The sequence below is a fragment of the Salmo trutta genome, chromosome 10 (genome assembly GCF_901001165.1).
Source record: "Salmo trutta chromosome 10, fSalTru1.1, whole genome shotgun sequence".
Taxonomy (NCBI): Eukaryota; Metazoa; Chordata; class Actinopteri; order Salmoniformes; family Salmonidae; genus Salmo; species Salmo trutta.
The window spans coordinates 32,932,651-32,951,447 of NC_042966.1; the positions used below are offsets into that span (position 1 = coordinate 32,932,651).

At 45.5% G+C, this 18,797-nt stretch overlaps 1 protein-coding gene across 1 annotated transcript in view; it reads right to left on the reverse strand.

The window, feature by feature from the left end:
- The window catches only part of LOC115200881 (slit homolog 1 protein-like), a 90,896-nt gene that overhangs the window by 22,534 nt on the left and 49,565 nt on the right, over positions 1–18,797 (reverse strand). Inside the window, exons 12-17 of the mRNA XM_029763996.1 lie at positions 13,722–13,745; positions 9,041–9,185; positions 8,814–8,888; positions 8,377–8,520; positions 7,886–8,029; positions 2,685–2,851 (exon numbers count right to left, since the gene is read on the reverse strand). Coding sequence (XP_029619856.1) covers positions 2,685–2,851; positions 7,886–8,029; positions 8,377–8,520; positions 8,814–8,888; positions 9,041–9,185; positions 13,722–13,745 — 699 coding nt within the window. The remainder of the gene's footprint in view (positions 1–2,684; positions 2,852–7,885; positions 8,030–8,376; positions 8,521–8,813; positions 8,889–9,040; positions 9,186–13,721; positions 13,746–18,797) is intronic.

An 18,797-nucleotide genomic window follows, 5' to 3' on the forward strand; every position in this document is an offset into this window, starting at 1 on the left:
GAGACAACAGAGGGGTTAGATAGAGACAACAGAGGGGTTAGATAGAGACAACAGAGGGGTTAGATAGAGACAACAGAGAGGTTAGATAGAGACAACAGAGAGGTTAGATAGAGACAACAGAGAGGTTAGATAGAGACAACAGAGGGGTTAGATAGAGACAACAGAGAGGTTAGATAGAGACAACAGAGGGGTTAGATAGAGACAACAGAGGGGTTAGATAGAGACAACAGAGGGGTTAGATAGAGAGAACAGAGGGGTTAGATAGAGACAACAGAGAGGTTAGATAGAGACAACAGAGGGGTTAGATAGAGACAACAGAGAGGTTAGATAGAGACAACAGAGGGGTTAGATAGAGACAACAGAGGGGTTAGATAGAGACAACAGAGGGGTTAGATAGAGACAACAGAGGGGTTATATAGAGACAACAGAGAGGTTAGATAGAGACAACAGAGGGGTTATATAGAGACAACAGAGGGGTTAGATAGAGACAACAGAGAGGTTAGATAGAGACAACAGAGAGGTTAGATAGAGAGAACAGAGGGGTTATATAGAGACAACAGAGGGGTTAGATAGAGACAACAGAGAGGTTAGATAGAGACAACAGAGGGGTTAGATAGAGACAACAGAGAGGTTAGATAGAGACAACAGAGGGGTTAGATAGAGACAACAGAGGGTTTAGATAGAGACAACAGAGGGGTTAGATAGAGACAACAGAGGGGTTAGATAGAGACAACAGAGGGGTTAGATAGAGACAACAGAGGGGTTAGATAGAGAGAACAGAGGGGTTAGATAGAGACAACAGAGGGGTTAGATAGAGAGAACAGAGAGGTTAGATAGAGACAACAGAGGGGTTAGATAGAGAGAACAGAGAGGTTAGATAGAGACAACAGAGGGGTTAGATAGAGACAACAGAGGGGTTAGATAGAGAGAACATATTAAATGAGAGGTTAGATAGAGAGAACATATTAAATGAGAGATTAGATAGAAAGAACATTTTAAATTAGAGATTAGATAGAAAGAACATTTTTGTCACGTCCTGACCAGCAGAGGGAGCAATTGTATTAGTTTTGGTCAGGACGTGGCAGGGTTTTTGTGTGTTATGTGTTGTGTTGGTGATTGGACTCCCAATTGAAGGCAGGTGTGTTCAGTTGCCTTTGATTGGGAGTCCTATATAGTAGTGTGTGTTTTTCTTTGGGGTTGTGGGTAGTTGTTTTTGCACTGCGTTAGTTAGCCTGCAAAACTGTTGCTGTCTTGTTTATTCCTGTGGATGCCTTACTTGAGTATTAAAAAACTATGAGTATCCACAATCCCGCTGCGCCTTGGTCTTCTCTCCACTACGACAGTTGTGACAATTTTAAATGAGAGATTAGATAGAAAGAACATATTAAATGAGAGATTAGATAGAGATAACATTTTAAATGAGAGATTAGATAGAGAGGACATTTTAAATGAGAGATTAGATAGAGAGAACATTTTAAATGAGAGATTAGATAGAGGACATATTAAATGAGAGATTAGATAGAGAGAACATTTTAAATGAGAGATTAGATAGAGAGGACATATTAAATGAGAGATTAGATAGAAAGAACATATTAAATGAGAGATTAGATAGAGAGAACATATTAAATGAGAGATTAGATAGAGAACATTTTAAATGAGAAATTAGATAGAGAGGACATATTAAATAAATGAGATATTAGATAGAGAGGACATATTAAATGAGAGATTAGATAGAGAGAACATATTAAATGAGAGATTAGATAGAGAGAACATATTAAATGAGAGATTAGATAGAGAGAACATATTAAATAAATGAGATATTAGATAGAGAGGACATATTAAATGAGAGATTAGATAGAAAGAACATATTAAATGAGAGATTAGATAGAGAGAACATATTAAATGAGAGATTAGATAGAGAGAACATTTTAAATGAGAGATTAGATAGAGAGGACATATTAAATGAGAGATTAGATAGAGAGAACATATTAAATGAGAGATTAGATAGTGAGGACATATTAAATGAGAGATTAGATAGAGAGAACATATTAAATGAGATTTTCTCATTTAATTTTCTCTATCTTAAAGGGACAGTGCACACCCACCCTCCCCCCACAAAAAAACCCAGATGCTTTGACAACTCAAAAGGGGTAGATCTCTTTCTGTATATTGTGCTACAATCTGCAGTCTTCAGTCCCAAATGACTTGAAGCAGTTGTATGAGAAAGACTCGTAACTCCCATCAGGGCAGAACTGTGTGTGTTAGAGAGTGTGAGGCAGAACTGTGTGTGTTAGAGAGTGTGAGGCAGAACTGTGTGTGTTAGAGAGTGTGAGGCAGAACTGTGTGTGCTAGAGAGTGTGAGGCAGAACTGTGTGTGTTAGAGAGTGTGAGGCAGAACTGTGTGTGTTAGAGAGTGTGAGGCAGAACTGTGTGTGTTAGAGAGTGTGAGGCAGAACTGTGTGTGCTAGAGAGTGTGAGGCAGAACTGTGTGTGTTAGAGAGTGTGAGGCAGAACTGTGTGTGTTAGAGAGTGTGAGGCAGAACTGTGTGTGTTAGTGTGAGGCAGAACTGTGTGTGTTAGAGAGTGTGAGGCAGAACTGTGTGTGTTAGAGAGTGTGAGGCAGAACTGTGTGTGTTAGAGAGTGTAAGGCAGAACTGTGTGTGTGTGTTTCGACCCAAACTCACCCTCTTCACAGCGGAAGTCAGGCAGTACCACGTCCTGTAGTGGGATCTCTTTGAGGAAGGCGGGGCGCTGGCATCGAGGATTGCCCGTGACGATCTTTCTGCTTCTCAGCCAATCACCAAGCCAGGCCAGACGACAGTCACAGTTGAAGGAGTTAGCCAGGAGGTTACTGATGCAAAGAGAGAGTTAACAATTACACCAATTAAGCTTTAACTTGCTGTGTGGCGTGTTTGTGTGTGTGTGTGTGTGTCTGTGTGTGTGTGTGTGTGTGTGTGTGTGTGTGTGTGTGTGTGTGTGTGTGTGTGTGTGTGTGTAGGTGTGTTAGAGCCCTTCATCGGGTGAAAATCAGCTGTCGGGTAGAATGAAAACATTATTTAAACCCGTGGTTCGGCTCACAGTTCAGAACAATTACATTGCGGGTCGGAAACATTTGCAATCAATTTTTTTACAGGAGCTTGTTGAGTTGCGAATTCCATTCAGTGAGTGGCGAGGGAGACATAAGACTACCAGCCACGCAGAGACGCTATTCCCATACGGGGCACCGGGGCACGTGCCCCCTCAGATATGTGCTGATTAATATATTGTATTTAAAAAAAATGTGTTTGTTGCTGTACTAGCCACCTAGCAATTTTGTGAAGTTGTCTTTAGCTAGCCCAGATAGGGTCCCAACCTCATAACTTGCTACCAAGAAGCCATTTCAGTCAATCAATCAAGTTATAGTAGCTAGCTTGTCTAACTATCTTAGCTGGCATGTCTGCTGCCAAGGTTGGTAGACTTTAGAAAAACAATTCATTACTAAACGTACTGAATAAGACTCACATTCCTTTCAATCTTTTACCCAGATTTTAGCAGAGATGTAGAGAAATACAGTGCATTCAGGAATTATTCAGACCCCTTGACATTCAGAGACTTGTCCCGAAGCCACTCCTGCATTGTCTTGGCTGTGTGCTTAGGGTCATTGTCCTGTTGGAAGGTGAGCCTTCGCCCCCAGTCTGAGGTCCTGAGCGCTCTGGAGCAGGTTTTCAATAAGGATCTCTCTGTACTTTGCTCTGTTAATCTTTCCCTTGATCCTGACAAGTCTCCCGGTCCCTGCCGCTGAAAAACATCCCCACAGCATGATACTGCCATCACCATGCTTACCCGTAGGGATGGTGCCAGGTTTCCTCCAGACATGACACTGTGGCTTCCGTCTGGCCACGCTACAATAAAGGCCTGATTGGTGGAGTGCTGCAGAGATGGTTGTCCTTCTGGAAGGTTCTCCCATCTCCACAGAGGAACTCTGGAGCTCTGTCAGAGTGACCATCCGGTTCTTGGTTACCTCCCTGACCAAGGCCCTTCTCCCCTGATTGCTCAGTTTGGCCGGGCGGCCAGCTCTAGGAAGAGTCTTGGTGGTTCCAAACTTCTTCCATTTAAGAATGACTGAGGCTACTGTGTTCTTGGGGATCTTCAATGCTGCAGACATTTTTTGGTACCATTCCCCAGATCTGTGCCTCGACACAATCCTGTCTCGGAACTCTACGGACAATTCCTTCGACCTCTTGTCCAATTAATTTGAATTTACCACATGTGGACTCAAATCAAGTTGTAGAAACTTCTCATGGATAGTCAACGGAAACAGGATGCACCTGAGCTCAATTTTGAGTCCTATAGCAAAGGGTCTGAATACTTAGGTAAATAAGTTATTTCTGTTTTTTATTTTTAATACTTTTGCAAAAATGTCTAAAAACCTGTTTTCGCTTTGTCATTATGGGGTATTGTGTGTAGATTGATGAGGATAAACAATTATTTAATCCATTTTAGAATAAGGCTGTAACGTAACAAAATGTGGACAATTCAAGCGATCTGAATACTTTCTGAATGCACTTTATTTAGTTTCCAGTCAGGAGGATACAGACAGCTCAAGAGGTATGCTTAGACATGCAGAAAAAATTACATTTTTCACATAGAATGTAATGTAATGATTATGGCTCTAGATTGCATTAAAAAAGGTTTTCAAGTGTTTGAAAAATGGACGGGGTGTCACGGCTGTTTAAATGATCATACGAAAATGCAGTGTCTGTTTCGTTCCACATATTTATTAGACCGTGAAACTTAATGCAATATCAAAATAAACCTAAGGACAAAACAACAAACCGTGACGCAGGAGGAACAAACACGCTCACAAAATATAATCACCCACAAAACACAAGTGGGACAAACATCAACTTAAATATGACCTCCAATTAGAGACAATGACAACTGGCTGCCTCTAATTGGAGGTCATGCCAAACAAAAACCAACCTAGAAATACAAAACTAGAAACTAAACATAGAAATACAAAAACGGACAAACACCCCCTGTCACGCCCTGACCTACCCTACCATTGAAAATAACAACTTACTATGGTCAGGACCTGACAGTACCCCCCCCCAAAGGTGCGGACTGCGACCGCACCTACAAAACCAACAACAAAACCCCCCTAAACAACAGGGTCGGTGACTAATGTCTATGGTGGCGGCTCTGGTTCCGGGCGTAGTACCCCCACCGCCCGCTGATCCCCCCCGCTTCTTTATGTCCCGGGGGAACCAGACCATGGATCATCGCCGGAGGCTTCGGACCGCCAACCGCCGCTGAAGACTCTGGGCTGCAGACCGCCGCTGGAGGCTCCGGACTGCGGACTGCCGCTGGAGGCTCCGGACCGCCGCTGGAGGCTCCGGACTGCGGACCGCCGCTGGAGGCTCCGGGCTGCGGACCGCCGCTGGAGGCTCCGGACCGCCGCTGGAGGCTCCGGACTGCGGACCGCCGCTGGAGGCTCCGGGCTGCGGACCGCCGCTGGAGGCTCCGGGTTGCGGACCGCCGCTGGAGGCTCCGGGCTGGGGACCGCCACTGGAGGCTCCGGGCTGGGGACCGCCGCTGAAGGCTCCGGACCGCCGCTGGAGGCTCCGGGCTGCGGACCGCCGCTGGAGGCTCCGGGTTGCGGACCGCCGCTGGAGGCTCCGGGCCGGAGAGCGTTGCTGGAGGCTCCGGACCGGGGAGCGTCGCTGGAGGCTCCGGACCGGGGAGCTCCGCTGAAGGCTCCGGGCCGAGGAGCGTCGCTGGAGGCTCCGGGCCGAGGAGCGTCACTGGAGGCACCGGGCAGAGGAGCGTCGCTGGAGGCCTAATGCGTGGGACAGGCATAGGAGGCGCCAGACTAGTAACACGCACCTCAGGGCGAGTGCGGGGAGCAGGAACAGGACACCCCGGACTGGGCAGGCGCACTGGAGGCCTGATGCGTGGAGCTGGCATAGGAGGCGCCAGACTAGTAACACGCACCTCAGGGCAAGTGCGAGGAGGAGGCACAGGACGTACTGGGCTCCGGAGGCACACCGGAGGTCTGGAGCTTAGAGCTGGCACACCCCGTCCTGGCTGGATGGTTATTTGAGCCAAGCAAGGGCGGAGCGCCGGCACAGGACGAACTGGGCTGTGCTGGTGAAAGGAGGGTACCGTGCGTAGAGCAGGCGCAGGATAACCTGGACCGAAGAGATGCACTGGAGACCAGATACGCTGAGCCTGCGCACTTCTTCCTGGGCCAACAAAGAAATCCAGAGAAACGCATGTCAAAAATGTTATAACATGATTTGCATTTTAATGAGGGAAATAAGTTTTTGACCCCTCTGCAAAACATGACTTAGTACTTGGTGGCAAAACCCGTGTTGGCAATCACAGAGGTCAGACGTTTCTTGTAGTTGGCCACCAGGTTTGCACACATCTCAGGAGGGATTTTGTCCCACTCCTCTTTGCAGATCTTCTCCAAGTCATTAAGGTTTTGAGGCTGACGTTTGGCAACTCGAACCTTCAGCTCACTCCACAGATTTTCTATGGGATTAAGGTCTGGAGACTGGCTAGGCCACTCCAGGACCTTAATATGCTTCTTCTTGAGCCACTCCTTTGTTGCCTTGGCCGTGTGTTTTGGGTCATTGTCATGCTGGAATACCCATCCACGACCCATTTTCAATGCCCTGGCTGAGGGAAGGAGGTTCTCACCCAAGATTTGATGGTACATGGCCCCGTCCATCATCCCTTTGATACGGGACCTTGCGGGCGCTGCAGGATTTCAGTCCTTCACGGCGTAGTGTGTTACCAATTGTTTTCTTGGTGACTATGGTCCCAGCTGCCTTGAGATCATTGACAAGATCCTCCCGTGTAGTTTTGGGCTGATTCCTCACCGTTCTCATGATCATTGCAACTCCACGAGGTGAGATCTTGCATGGAGCCCCAGGCCGAGGGATATTGACAGTTCTTTTGTGTTTCTTCCATTTGCGAATAATCGCACCAAATGTTGTCACCTTCTCACCAAGCTGCTTGGCGATGGTCTTGTAGCCCATTCCAGCCTTGTGTAGGTCTACAATCTTGTCCCTGACATCCTTGGAGAGCTCTTTGGTCTTGGCCATGGTGGAGAGTTTAGAATCGGATTGATTGATTGCTTCTGTGGACAGGTGTCTTTTTTACAGGTAACAAGCTGCGGTTAGGAGCACTCCCTTTAAGAGTGTGCTCCTAATCTCAGCTCGTTACCTGTATAAAAGACACCTGGGAGCCAGAAATCTTTCTGATTGAGAGGGGGTCAAATACTTATTTCCCTCATTAAAATGCAAATCAATTTATACAATTTTTGACATGCGTTTTTCTGGATTATTTTGTTGTTATTCTGTCTCTCACTGTTCAAATAAACCTACCATTAAAATTATAGACTGATCCTTTCTTTGTCAGTGGGCAAACGTACAAAATCAGCAGGGGATCAAATACTTTTTTCCCCCACTGTACTATTTTACATTACATTTAAGTCATTTAGCAGACGCTCTTACTATGGTCAGGACGTGACACGGGGAGCCTTAAATTGGGTAGTCTACTAAATAAATATATCCTATTTTTGCAGCCTGTATTCAATTCTGGGAATGGTTTATTTATGTTTTAATTAGGCCTGAAATATTTGATTATCTTAACACTATGTCATGTAAAGGTATTTTTTTGTTATGTCGGCTACGGGCTTTTATTAGGTAAGAAGTCTTATTAGAAGACTATTTTTTTCTCAAAGCGATTTGAGTGACGCATTGCATTGTGAAAATAAAAGTATATTGTTCTTAATTCACGACATTCCTTTTCTCCAAATGATGAATAGACATGCAATATGGCGGGTACGGCTCTGAAAAACGGACCCGTGCAGGACTTTAGTGTGTGTGTGTCTTACAGTGTAGACAGTGTCTGCAGGGTATCGAAGGCTCCAGGGGAGATGGTAGTTAGCTGGTTGTCATAGAGAGACAACAGGCGAACGTTGTGCAGGCCGGTGAAGCTGTTGTTATGGATACATCTGATCTTGTTGTTCCTCAACATTCTGGAATAGAGAAAACTGCTTAATTGTAACATATCCAATGTGAATTGACAAGAAGTGTATTGAAATGTTCCTAATATCAAACATTAGGAGGAAGATATAGTGTTGGAAAAGGAGGATTTGGATGATGTATTGTGTGTTAATACATGAGTAGTCTCTTTCCACAGCCGCTGTGTGGACTGCCACAATTCTGCCAAGCAAGACTGGTACATTAAGCGCCTGTGCATGAAGGTTCTCATCCATGCATGCATGAGTGTGTGTGCCTACTTATGCTCATGTCTGCGTCTGTTTGCGTCACTGTGTGTGTGTGTGTGTGTGTGTGTGTGTGTCTGCATGTGTGTGTGACTCACAGCATGCGTAGTCCCTCCAGTCCCTTGAACATTCCGCTGCGGACAGAATCCAGCTGATTGGCTGAAAGATGGAGCTCGCTGACAGACCCCGCCCCCTCGAACGCCCCATCCTCGATCTCCATGATCTTATTGTTGCTAAGGTTACTGGGAATAAATAAATAATGGTGATTAAAGAAAGATGAAAAAATACTTTTAGTGAACTTCTTAACTTTCTTTCTGGTAGCAGCAGGAGACATTAGCCTTGGTACCAGCCTGTTAGCTAACATTGCACTACTTGTATTCCATTCCTTGTATTCCATTCCTTGTATTCCATTCCTTTAATTCCATTCCTTGTATTCCACTACTTATATTCCACTCCTTGTACTTGTGGCTAAACAGACTGGTACCTAGACTAGTGAGACATTTCTAATTCAATCATAACATAAACCACAACTTACATGTTGTTGAGCTGGGAGAGGGCCTTGAAGACTCCTGTAGCCTCCAGTGTAGTGATCTCATTGTTGTTCAGACGACTAGGAAGAGAGAGAGGAGGAAACAGACCATGGTTAGAATGAAGCTGATGTTAAATAAACATAGCCATGAAACCTGAAGAAGTTTCAAACACGTCTGTGTGTGTGTGTGTGTGTGTGTGTGTGTGTGTGTGTGTGTGTGTGTGTACTCATACAGTTCAGTGGTAGAGGCAGGGATGTGTTCGGGTATCTTGTTGATTCGGAGGTTGGAGCAGTCCACCACGTTGGACTCACAGCGACATTTAGGAGGACAGACTGGATCACTGTTACACTCATTATTCAGACGGGTGTCCTCGGTGCCTGAAGGCACATAACACACACAAACACACACACAACCTTTAAAAAAAACCTGTACCTGATACACAACAAACACAACACACAGTTTTTAACAAACCTATATGTATATGTAACTGAAACACAAAACACACACGCACAACTGGTATAAACACGTCACACACACACAACACATGGAGATGTCTTTACAACGACTTCATAACTACTAAATGACTACCGCCCCGTAGCACTCACTTCTGTCATCATGAAGTGCTTTGAGAGACTAGTCAAGGATCATATCACTTCTACCTTATCTGACACCCTAGACCCACACTGCCCTATCCCATCTGGACAAGAGGAATGCCTATAATACCTTCCCACTCTCTCTCTCTCTCTCTCTCCCTCTTCTCTCTCCCTCCCTCCCTCTCTGTCTATGAAAAGAGGTATACATACCAGAAAGCCTGGAGCCGGTTACATCAATAATGGATACACACTAGCAGCCACTTAATGTATGTGTGTGTGTGTGCGCGTTTGTGTGTGTGTGTGTCTGTGTGTGTGCGTCTGTCTATGTGTCTATGTGTGTGTGCGTTTGTGTGTGTGTGTCTGTGTGTGTGTTTCTGTGTGTGTGTCTGTCTATGTGTGTCTATGTGTGTGTGTCTGTGTGCCTGTCTATGTGTCTGTGTGTGTGTGTGTGTGTTGTGTGTGTTTGTGTGTCTGTCTCACTCAGAGAGGATAGCCCAGTGTTCTTTTGTTAGTTAGTCATCTGTGTCCTGTGTTCCGTAGCGCTCGCACGCTCAGCCCCACCCCTAAGTGAAGTTTAGGGATGATGTCATCATGCCACTGTAAAGAGTAGAGCCTCCAGAGCCAGATAGAGGCTTCATCTCAATACGCTCGGAAAGTGGAGACGTCGTAGAACGTTAAAAAGTAAAAATTGCTGGAGACACCTTGCCGGTTTGGTGACACCTTTGTGCTTGCTAGGAAAGAGATTTGAGATGTCTAATTGGTTGTAAGTAAGTGAATTGTTTCACCTCACAGTTAGCCAATGTGCCTAGTTAGCCAGTTCAAACTGTTTACAGTCAGTTAGTTCACTTCTTCACTATTTTGCTAGCTACAGTAGCACTGCCGTGTCAATAATAACCTGACTCCAAAAATGACAGGTGTTTCCAGCTGGGTTTATATTTGACCATTGTGACGTGCATCCATGCATACCCACTTCCTATGGGTATAGACAAATATTTCTCTCCTCATCGACTTTCCTTCATCTCAATAGACTAACATAGCTTCCTCTCCTCATCTCCTTTCCTTCCTCTCAATAGACTAACATAGCTTCCTCTCCTCATCTCCTTTCCTTCCTCTCAATAGACTAACATAGCTTCCTCTCCTCATCTCCTTTCCTTCCTCTCAATAGACTAACATAGCTTCCTCTCCTCATCTCCTTTCCTTCCTCTCAATAGACTAACATAGCTTCCTCTCCTCATCTCCTTTCCTTCCTCTCAATAGACTAACATAGCTTCCTCTCCTCATCTCCATAGACTAACATAGCTTCCTCTCCTCATCTCCTTTCCTTCATCTCAATAGACTAACATAGCTTCCTCTCCTCATCTCCTGAGTCTGTCTCAGTGAGAACAGGTGTGACTGAGACATGTTGTTCCATGTCATCCCCCTCTTCAAAGGAGGTGACACTCTTGACCCAAATTGCTACAGACCTATATCCATCCTACCCTGCCTTTCTAAGGTCTTCGAAAGCCAAGTCAACAAACAGATTACCGACTATTTTGAATCCCACCGCACCCTCTCCGCTATGCAATCTGGTTTCAGAGCTGGTCATGGGTGCACCTCAGCCACGCTCAAGGTCCTAAACGACATCGTAACCGCCATCGATAAGACACATTACTGTGCTGCCGTATTCATTGACCTGGCCAAAGCTTTTGACTCTGTTAATCACCACATCCTCATCGGCAGACTTAGTAGCCTTGGTTTCTCAAACGATTGCGTCGCCTGGTTCACCAACTACTTCTCTGACAGAGTTCAGTGTGTCAAATCGGAGGGCCTACTGTCTGGACCTCTGGCAGTCTCTATGGGGGTACCACAGGGTTCAATTCTTGGGCCAACTCTTTTCTCTGTATACATAAATGATGTCGCTCTTGCTGCTGGTGAATCTCTGATCCACCTCTACGCAGACGACACCATTCTGTATACTTCTGGCCCTTCTTTGGACACTGTGTTAACAACCCTCCAGACAAGCTTCAATGCCATTCAACTCTCCTTCCGTGGTCTCCAACTGCTCCTAAACACAAGTAAAACTAAATGCATGCTCTTCAACCGATCGCTGCCTGCACCTGCCCGCCCATCCAGCATAACTTCTCTGGACGGTTCTAACTTAGAATTTGTGGACAACTACAAATACCTAGGTGTCTGGTTAGACTGTAAACTCTCCTTCCAGACTCACATCAATCATCTCCAATCCAAAGTGAAATCTAGAATTGGCTTCCTATTTCGCAACAAAGCATCCTTCACTCATGCTGCCAAACATACCCTCGTAAAACTGACCATCCTACCAATCCTCGACTTCGGCGATGTCATTTACAAAATAGCCTCCAATACCCTACTCAACAAGCTGGATGCAGTCTATCACAGTGCCATCCGTTTTGTCACCAAAGCCCCATATACAACCCACCACTGCGACCTGTATGCTCTCGTTGGCTGGCCTTCACTTCATAATCGTCGCCAAACACATTGGCTCCAGGTCATCTACAAGACCCTGCTAGGTAAAGTCCCCCCTTATCTCCGCTCACTGGTCACCATAGCAGCACCCACCTGTAGCACGCGCTCCAGCAGGTATATCTCTCTGGTCACCCCTAAAGCCAACTCCTCCTTTGGTCGTCTCTCCTTCCAGTTCTCAGCTGCCAATGACTGGAACGAACTACAAAAATCTCTAAAACTGGAAACACTTATCTCCCTCACTAGCTTTAAGCACCAGCTGTCAGAGCAGCTCACAGATCTCTGCACCTGTACATAGCCCATCTTTAATTGAGCCCAAACTACTACCTTTTCCCCTACTGTATTTATTTATTTTATTTATTTTGCTCCTTTGCACCATATTATTTATATTTTAACTTTTAACTTTCTTCAAACTACAAATCTACCATTCCAGTGTTTTTCTTGCCATACTTTATTTACTCTGCCACCATGGCATTTTTTTGCCTTTACCTCCATTATCTCACATCATTTGCTCACATTGTATATAGTCTTATTTTTTTCTACTGCATCATTGATTGTATGTTGTTTTACTCCATGTGTAACTCTGTGTTTTTGTATGTTGTCGAACTGCTTTGCTTTATCTTGGCCAGGTCGCAATTGTAAATGAGAACTTGTTCTCAACTTGCCTACCTGGTTAAATAAAGGTGAAATAAAAAAATAAAAAAAATAAAAATGTTAGCCATTCTATATTCTGCTTCTACAATACAGACTGCCTTATTGGTCTCTTTTGGACTCTGAGACAAACAGCTCAGACAGACAGGAAGTCCTGTACTGATGATGACTGAAGTCTAATGACGCTCATTACACTGTACTGTGGATGACACACACACACACACACACACACACACACACACACACACACACACACACACACACACACACACACACACACACACACACACACACACACACACACACACACACACACACACACACACACACACACACACACACACACACACACGATGAGTGAAGTCTAATAATGCTCATTACAGAGCGAAGTGGATGAACGGAAGTAAATGTAATTTCCTGCTACACAGGAAGCAATGAAAGTTTCAGGATGTTCTTTGATCTAGCAGAGTGACTTAACTTTCACTGAGACAAGAGGACTGATAGATAGTGGGGGAGGGAGAGAGAAAGCGAGAGAGAGGGAGTGAGAGAGAGGGAAAGAGAAAGGGAGATAGTGAAGGGGAGTTTGTTGGGAAGAGAGTTGTCTGCCAGTACAGAGACTGAATGTTAGTAGTCTACAGTATATTCCACAGTCCAATTATTCACAGAATAAAACATGCCATTCCAGTGTTTTTGTGAGTATCTGTCGTACATTTTCTGAAGTGGACAGATTTAGCATTAAGCAGGCTTTTCGTTGATCTTTCATATTGTATTTCCATTCATGTCACCTGCCAATGATAGCCCAGTGTCTTTCTGAAAGATGCACACACACACGCACACACACACACACACACACACAGACACACACACACACACACACACACACACACACACACACACACACACACACACACACACACACACACTTGTCAGTGACTGTGCTTGTGCCAAAGCAAAGAAGACCTTCCTCCAGAGTCTTCATCAGAGTTAGTCTGTTCCACAAACAGAGCTGAGGCAGAGGGCCAGACAAGGAAGCACACACGACTTACGGTAAAACACATACCTCAAAAGTTAACCCATTTCAGTTAGACGGAGAAAGATTTAGAGAAGAGGAGAACTCCAGAATGAATGGAGGGATGGAGAGGTGAATAGCGAGGGAGAAGATGTGTGAAAGCGTGAACACAAGCCACTCACCAGGGATGAAGTATTGTTCCTTGGCTGTGATGGAAACAAGAGAGAAGCAATGATGTCAGTCAACACAGATATACATTCTCACATACACTACATGGGCAAAAGTATGTTGACATACGTCATATTAGTGGATTAGTCTATTTCAGCCACCCCCGTTGCTGACAGGTGTATAACATCAAGCACACAGCCATGAAATCTCCATAGACAAACATTGGCAGTAGAATGGCCGTATTAAAAACTTCAGTGACTTTCAACGTGGCACCGCCATAGGATGCCACCTTCCCAACAAGTCAGTTGGGATCCCTGAGCGCTGAAGTATGTAGAGCATAAAAATCATCTGTCCTCGGTTGTGACACTCACTACCAAGTTCCAAACTACCTCTGGAAGCAACAGCAGCACAAGAACTGTTCGTCTGGAGCTTCATGAAATGGGTTTCCATGACCAAGCAGCCGCACACAAGCCTAAGATCACCATGCGCAATGCCAAGCGTCGACTGGAGTGGTGTTAAGCTCGCTGCCATTGGACTCTGGAGCAGTGGAAATGCGTTCTCTGGAGTGATGACTCTTGCTTCACCATCTGGCAGTCCAACGGACAAATCTGAGTTTGGAGGATGCCAAGAGAACGCTACCTGAGAACGCTAACGCTAACTGTAAAGTTTGGGGGAGGAGGAATAATGGTCTGGGGCTGTTTTCATGGTTTAGGCTCCTTAGTTTGATTGAAGGGAAATCTTAACGCTACAGCATACATTGACATTCTAGACGATTCTGTGCTTCCAACTTTGTGTGCAACAGTTTGGGGAAGGCCCTTTCCTGTTTCAGCATGACAATGCCACAGTGCACAAAGCAAGGTCCATACAGAATTATTTTTTCGAGATCGGTGTGGAAGAACTCTACTCCATCAAACACCTTTGGAATGAATTGGAACGCCGACTGCGAGCCAGGCCTAATCGCCCAACATCAGTGCCGACCTCACTAATGCTCTTGTGGCTGAATGGAAGCAAGTCCCCACAGCAATGTTACAACATCTGGTGGAAAGCCTTCCCAGAAAAGTGGAGGCTGTTGTAGCAGCAAAGGGGGACCAACTCCATATTAATGCCCATGATTTTGGAATGAGATGTTCAATGAGCAGGTGTCCACATACCATACATACATGACTAAATGTACAGTCGTAGCCAAAAGTTTTGAGAAGGACACAAATATTAATTTTCACAAAGTCTGCTATCTCAGTTTGTATGATGGCAATTTGCATATACTCCTGAATGTTATAAAGAGTGATCAGATGAATTGCAATTAATTGCAAAGTCCCTCTTTGCCATGCAAATAAAACTGAATCCCCCAAAAACATTTCCACTGCATTTCAGCCCTGCCACAAAAGGACCAGCTGACATCATGTCAGTGATTCTCTCGTTAACACAGGTGTGAGGGTTGATGAGGACAAGGCTGGAGATCACTCTGTCATGCTGATTGAGTTCGAATAACAGACTGGAAGCTTCAAAGGGAGGGTGGTGCTTGGAATAATTGTTCTTCCTCTGTCAGCCATGGTTACCTGCAAGGAAACACGTGCCGTCATCATTGCTTTGCACAAAAAGGGCTTCACAGGCAAGGATATTGCTGCCAGTAAGATTGCACCTAAATTAACCATTTATCGGATCATCAAGAACTTCGAGGAGAGCGGTTCAATTGTTGTGAAGAAGGCTTCAGGGCGCCCAAGAAAGTCCAGCAAGTGCCAGGACCGTCTCCTAAAGTTGATTCAGCTGCGGGATCGGGGCACCACCAGTACAGAGCTTGCTCAGGAATGGCAGCAGGCAGGTGTGAGTGATCTGCACGCACAGTAAGGCAAAGACTTTTGGAGGATGGCCTGGTGTCAAGAAGGGCAGCAAAGAAGCCACTTCTCTGCAGGAAAAACATCAGGGACAGACTGATATTCTGCAAAAGGTACAGGGATTGGACTGCTGAGGACTGGGGTAAAGTCATTTTCTCTGATGAATCTCCTTTCCGATTGTTTGGGGCATCCGGAAAAAAGCTTGTCCGGAGAAGACAAGGTGAGCGCTACCATCAGTCCTGTGTCATGCCAACAGTAAAGCATCCTGAGACCATTCATGTGTGGGGTTGCTTCTCAGCCAAGGGAGTGGGCTCACTCACAATTTTGCCTAAGAACACAGCCATGAATAAAGAATGGTACCAACACATCCTCCGAGAGCAACTTCTCCCAACCATCCAGGAACAATTTGGTGACGAACAATGCCTTTTCCAGCATGATGGAGCACCTTGCCATAAGTGGCTCCCTTGGCTCCCATCAATATTTTGGGTCCATGGCCAGGAAACTCCCCAGACCTTAATCCCATTGAGAATTTGTGGTCAATCCTCAAGAGGTGGGTGGACAAACACATTTTGACAAACTCCAAGCATTGATTATGCAAGAATGGGCTGCCATCAGTCAGAATGTGGCCCAGAAGTTAATTGACAGCATGCCAGGGCAGATTGCAGAGGTCTTGAAAAAGAAGGGTCAACACTGCAAATATTGACTCTTTGCATCAACTTCATGTAATTGTCAATAAAAACCTTTGACACTTATGAAATGCTTGTAATTATACTTCAGTATTCCATAGTAACATCTGACAAAAATGTCTAAAGACACTGAAGCAGCAAACTTTGTGGAAATGTATATTTGTGACATTCTCAAAACTTTTGGCCATGACTGTAATACAGATAGTCATGTATGGTTATAGAAAGGGTTGGGAAATTCCAGTATCTTTCCAAAAATCCTGTTTGGAAGATTCCTAGAGTTACAAAGGAATAAGCAGGTAAGCTGTGGTACATATGACAATGCTATGGAGAAGATAGAGAGAGAGAGAGTAAGAACAAGAATGAAAAAAAGAAAGAAAAAGAGAGAGGGAAAAAAAGAGAAATAGAGAGAGGGTCAGATAGAGAAATGATTATTCACCATGGCTAGGCAGATGCCAATGCTAGATTGTAAACCAGCGAGAGTAGTGTGTGGAGAGAGGAGTGTCAGGCTGCCTATCCCGCTGCTCTAACACATTATACTGGCAGAGAGAGACACACACAGCCAGACAGAAACACTATACCGTACCCTATTGGTGCCAGAGACAGGAAGGGCCAAGGGGGTGGGATTGGGGAATGGGCAGGGGAAGTGAGGGTGCATGGGGATCAGGGAGGTGAGGAGTGAATATAGTAGAGGGTGGGATTGGGGAATGGGCAGGGGAAGTGAGGGGGCATGGCGATCAGGGAGGTGAGGAGTGAATATAGTAGAGGGTGGGATTGGGGAATGGGCAGGGGAAGTGAGGGGGCATGGCGATCAGGGAGGTGAGGAGTGAATATAGTAGAGGGTGGGATTGGGGAATGGGCAGGGGAAGTGAGGGGGCATGGCGATCAGGGAGGTGAGGAGTGAATATAGTAGAGGGTGGGATTGGGGAATGGGCATGGGAAGTGAGGGGGCATGGGGATCAGGGAGGTGAGGAGTGAATATAGTAGAGGGTGGGATTGGGGAATGGGCATGGGAAGTGAGGGGGCATGGGGATCAGGGAGGTGAGGAGTGAATATAGTAGAGGGTGGGATTGGGGAATGGGCATGGGAAGTGAGGGGGCATGGGGATCAGGGAGGTGAGGAGTGAATATAGTAAAGGTTGGGAATGGGGAATGGGCAGGGGAAGTGAGGGGAACAGGGAGGTGGGGAGTGAATATAGTAAAGGGTGGGTGGGAGTGCAGGAGAGTAAAAGCCACTATGCCTGACAGGCAGAGGAAAGGGCCTGGAGGTAGGGAGAATTGGGGATGGGGGAGAGGAAGGATGATGGGCAGAGTGGGGGCAGGGGTATTTGAAATTGGCACAGACAGTGAGGTACTGTAGTAGGCAGAGGGCTTGAGGAATTGGACACGGGCAGAAACCCTAGCCACAGCGCCAGCCTTACCCAGCGATGCCAGCTCTCTGTGGTGTACTGTGAAACCAGACTCACTGTGTGTTAATGTGCTATAAAACCTGCTAGAGGAGAGAGGGATGGAGGGAGAGATAAAGGATCAACAACTAAATTAAAACCCTTGGCTAGGGATAAAGTACTCTCCTCTTGCTGTAAATAGAGAGGGAGAATGAAAAGGAGCGTGAGCGTTAGGGAGCAATCGAGAAAGAGAGGAGTGTTGATTGGTCTGAGTCCTGCTGGCAGAGCGGAGAGAGGAAGATGGAGAGTATTTAAGATGGAGTGATCGCACAGAGTGGAGAACGTCTAGAGTGAGGAGGAAGGAGACAAAGAGAGATGGAGGAGAAGGTTAGGAGGGGAAGCAGCAGGAGAAGTAAAGCGATAAGAGAATGAAATGGTCACAGAGGTTGATGTAGGCCAGTCCCAACAGAGAGAGAGACAGAGATGGGGAAATAGAGAAACAGAGAGCACCTTTAGAGATCAATACAGAGAGAGAGACAGAGAGCAGCTTTTGATAGAGAGAGAGAGAGAGAGAGAGAGAGAGAGAGAGAGAGAGAGAGCGAGAGAGCAAGAGAGCGAGAGAGAGAGCAGATTTCGATACACACAGAGAGAGAGAGCAAGCTGGAGACAGAGAAAGATATTTACATACCGGTCAAAAGTTTTAGAACACATACTCCTTCCAGGGTTTTTCTTAACACATATGGAATCATGTAGTAACCAAAAAAGTGTTAAACAAATTAAAATATGTTTTGAATTTCAGATTCTTCAAATAACCACCCTTTGCCTTGATGACAGCTTTGCACACTCTTGGCATTCCCCCAACAAACTTCATGAGGTAGTCACCTGGAATGCATTTCAATAAACAGGTGTGCCTTCTTAAAGATTCATTTGTGGAATTTCTTTCCTCCTTAATGCGTTTGAGCCAATCAGTTGTGTTGTGGTAGGGGTGTATACAGAAGATAGCCTTATTTGGTAAAAGACCAAGTCCATATCATGTCAAGAACAGCTCAAATAAGCAAAGAGAAATGACAGTCCATCACGACTTTAAGACATGTTGGTCAGTCAATACGGAACATTTCAAGAACTTTGAAAGTTTCTTCAAATGCAGTCGCAAAAACCACAAAGCCCTATGATGAAACTGGCTCTCATGAG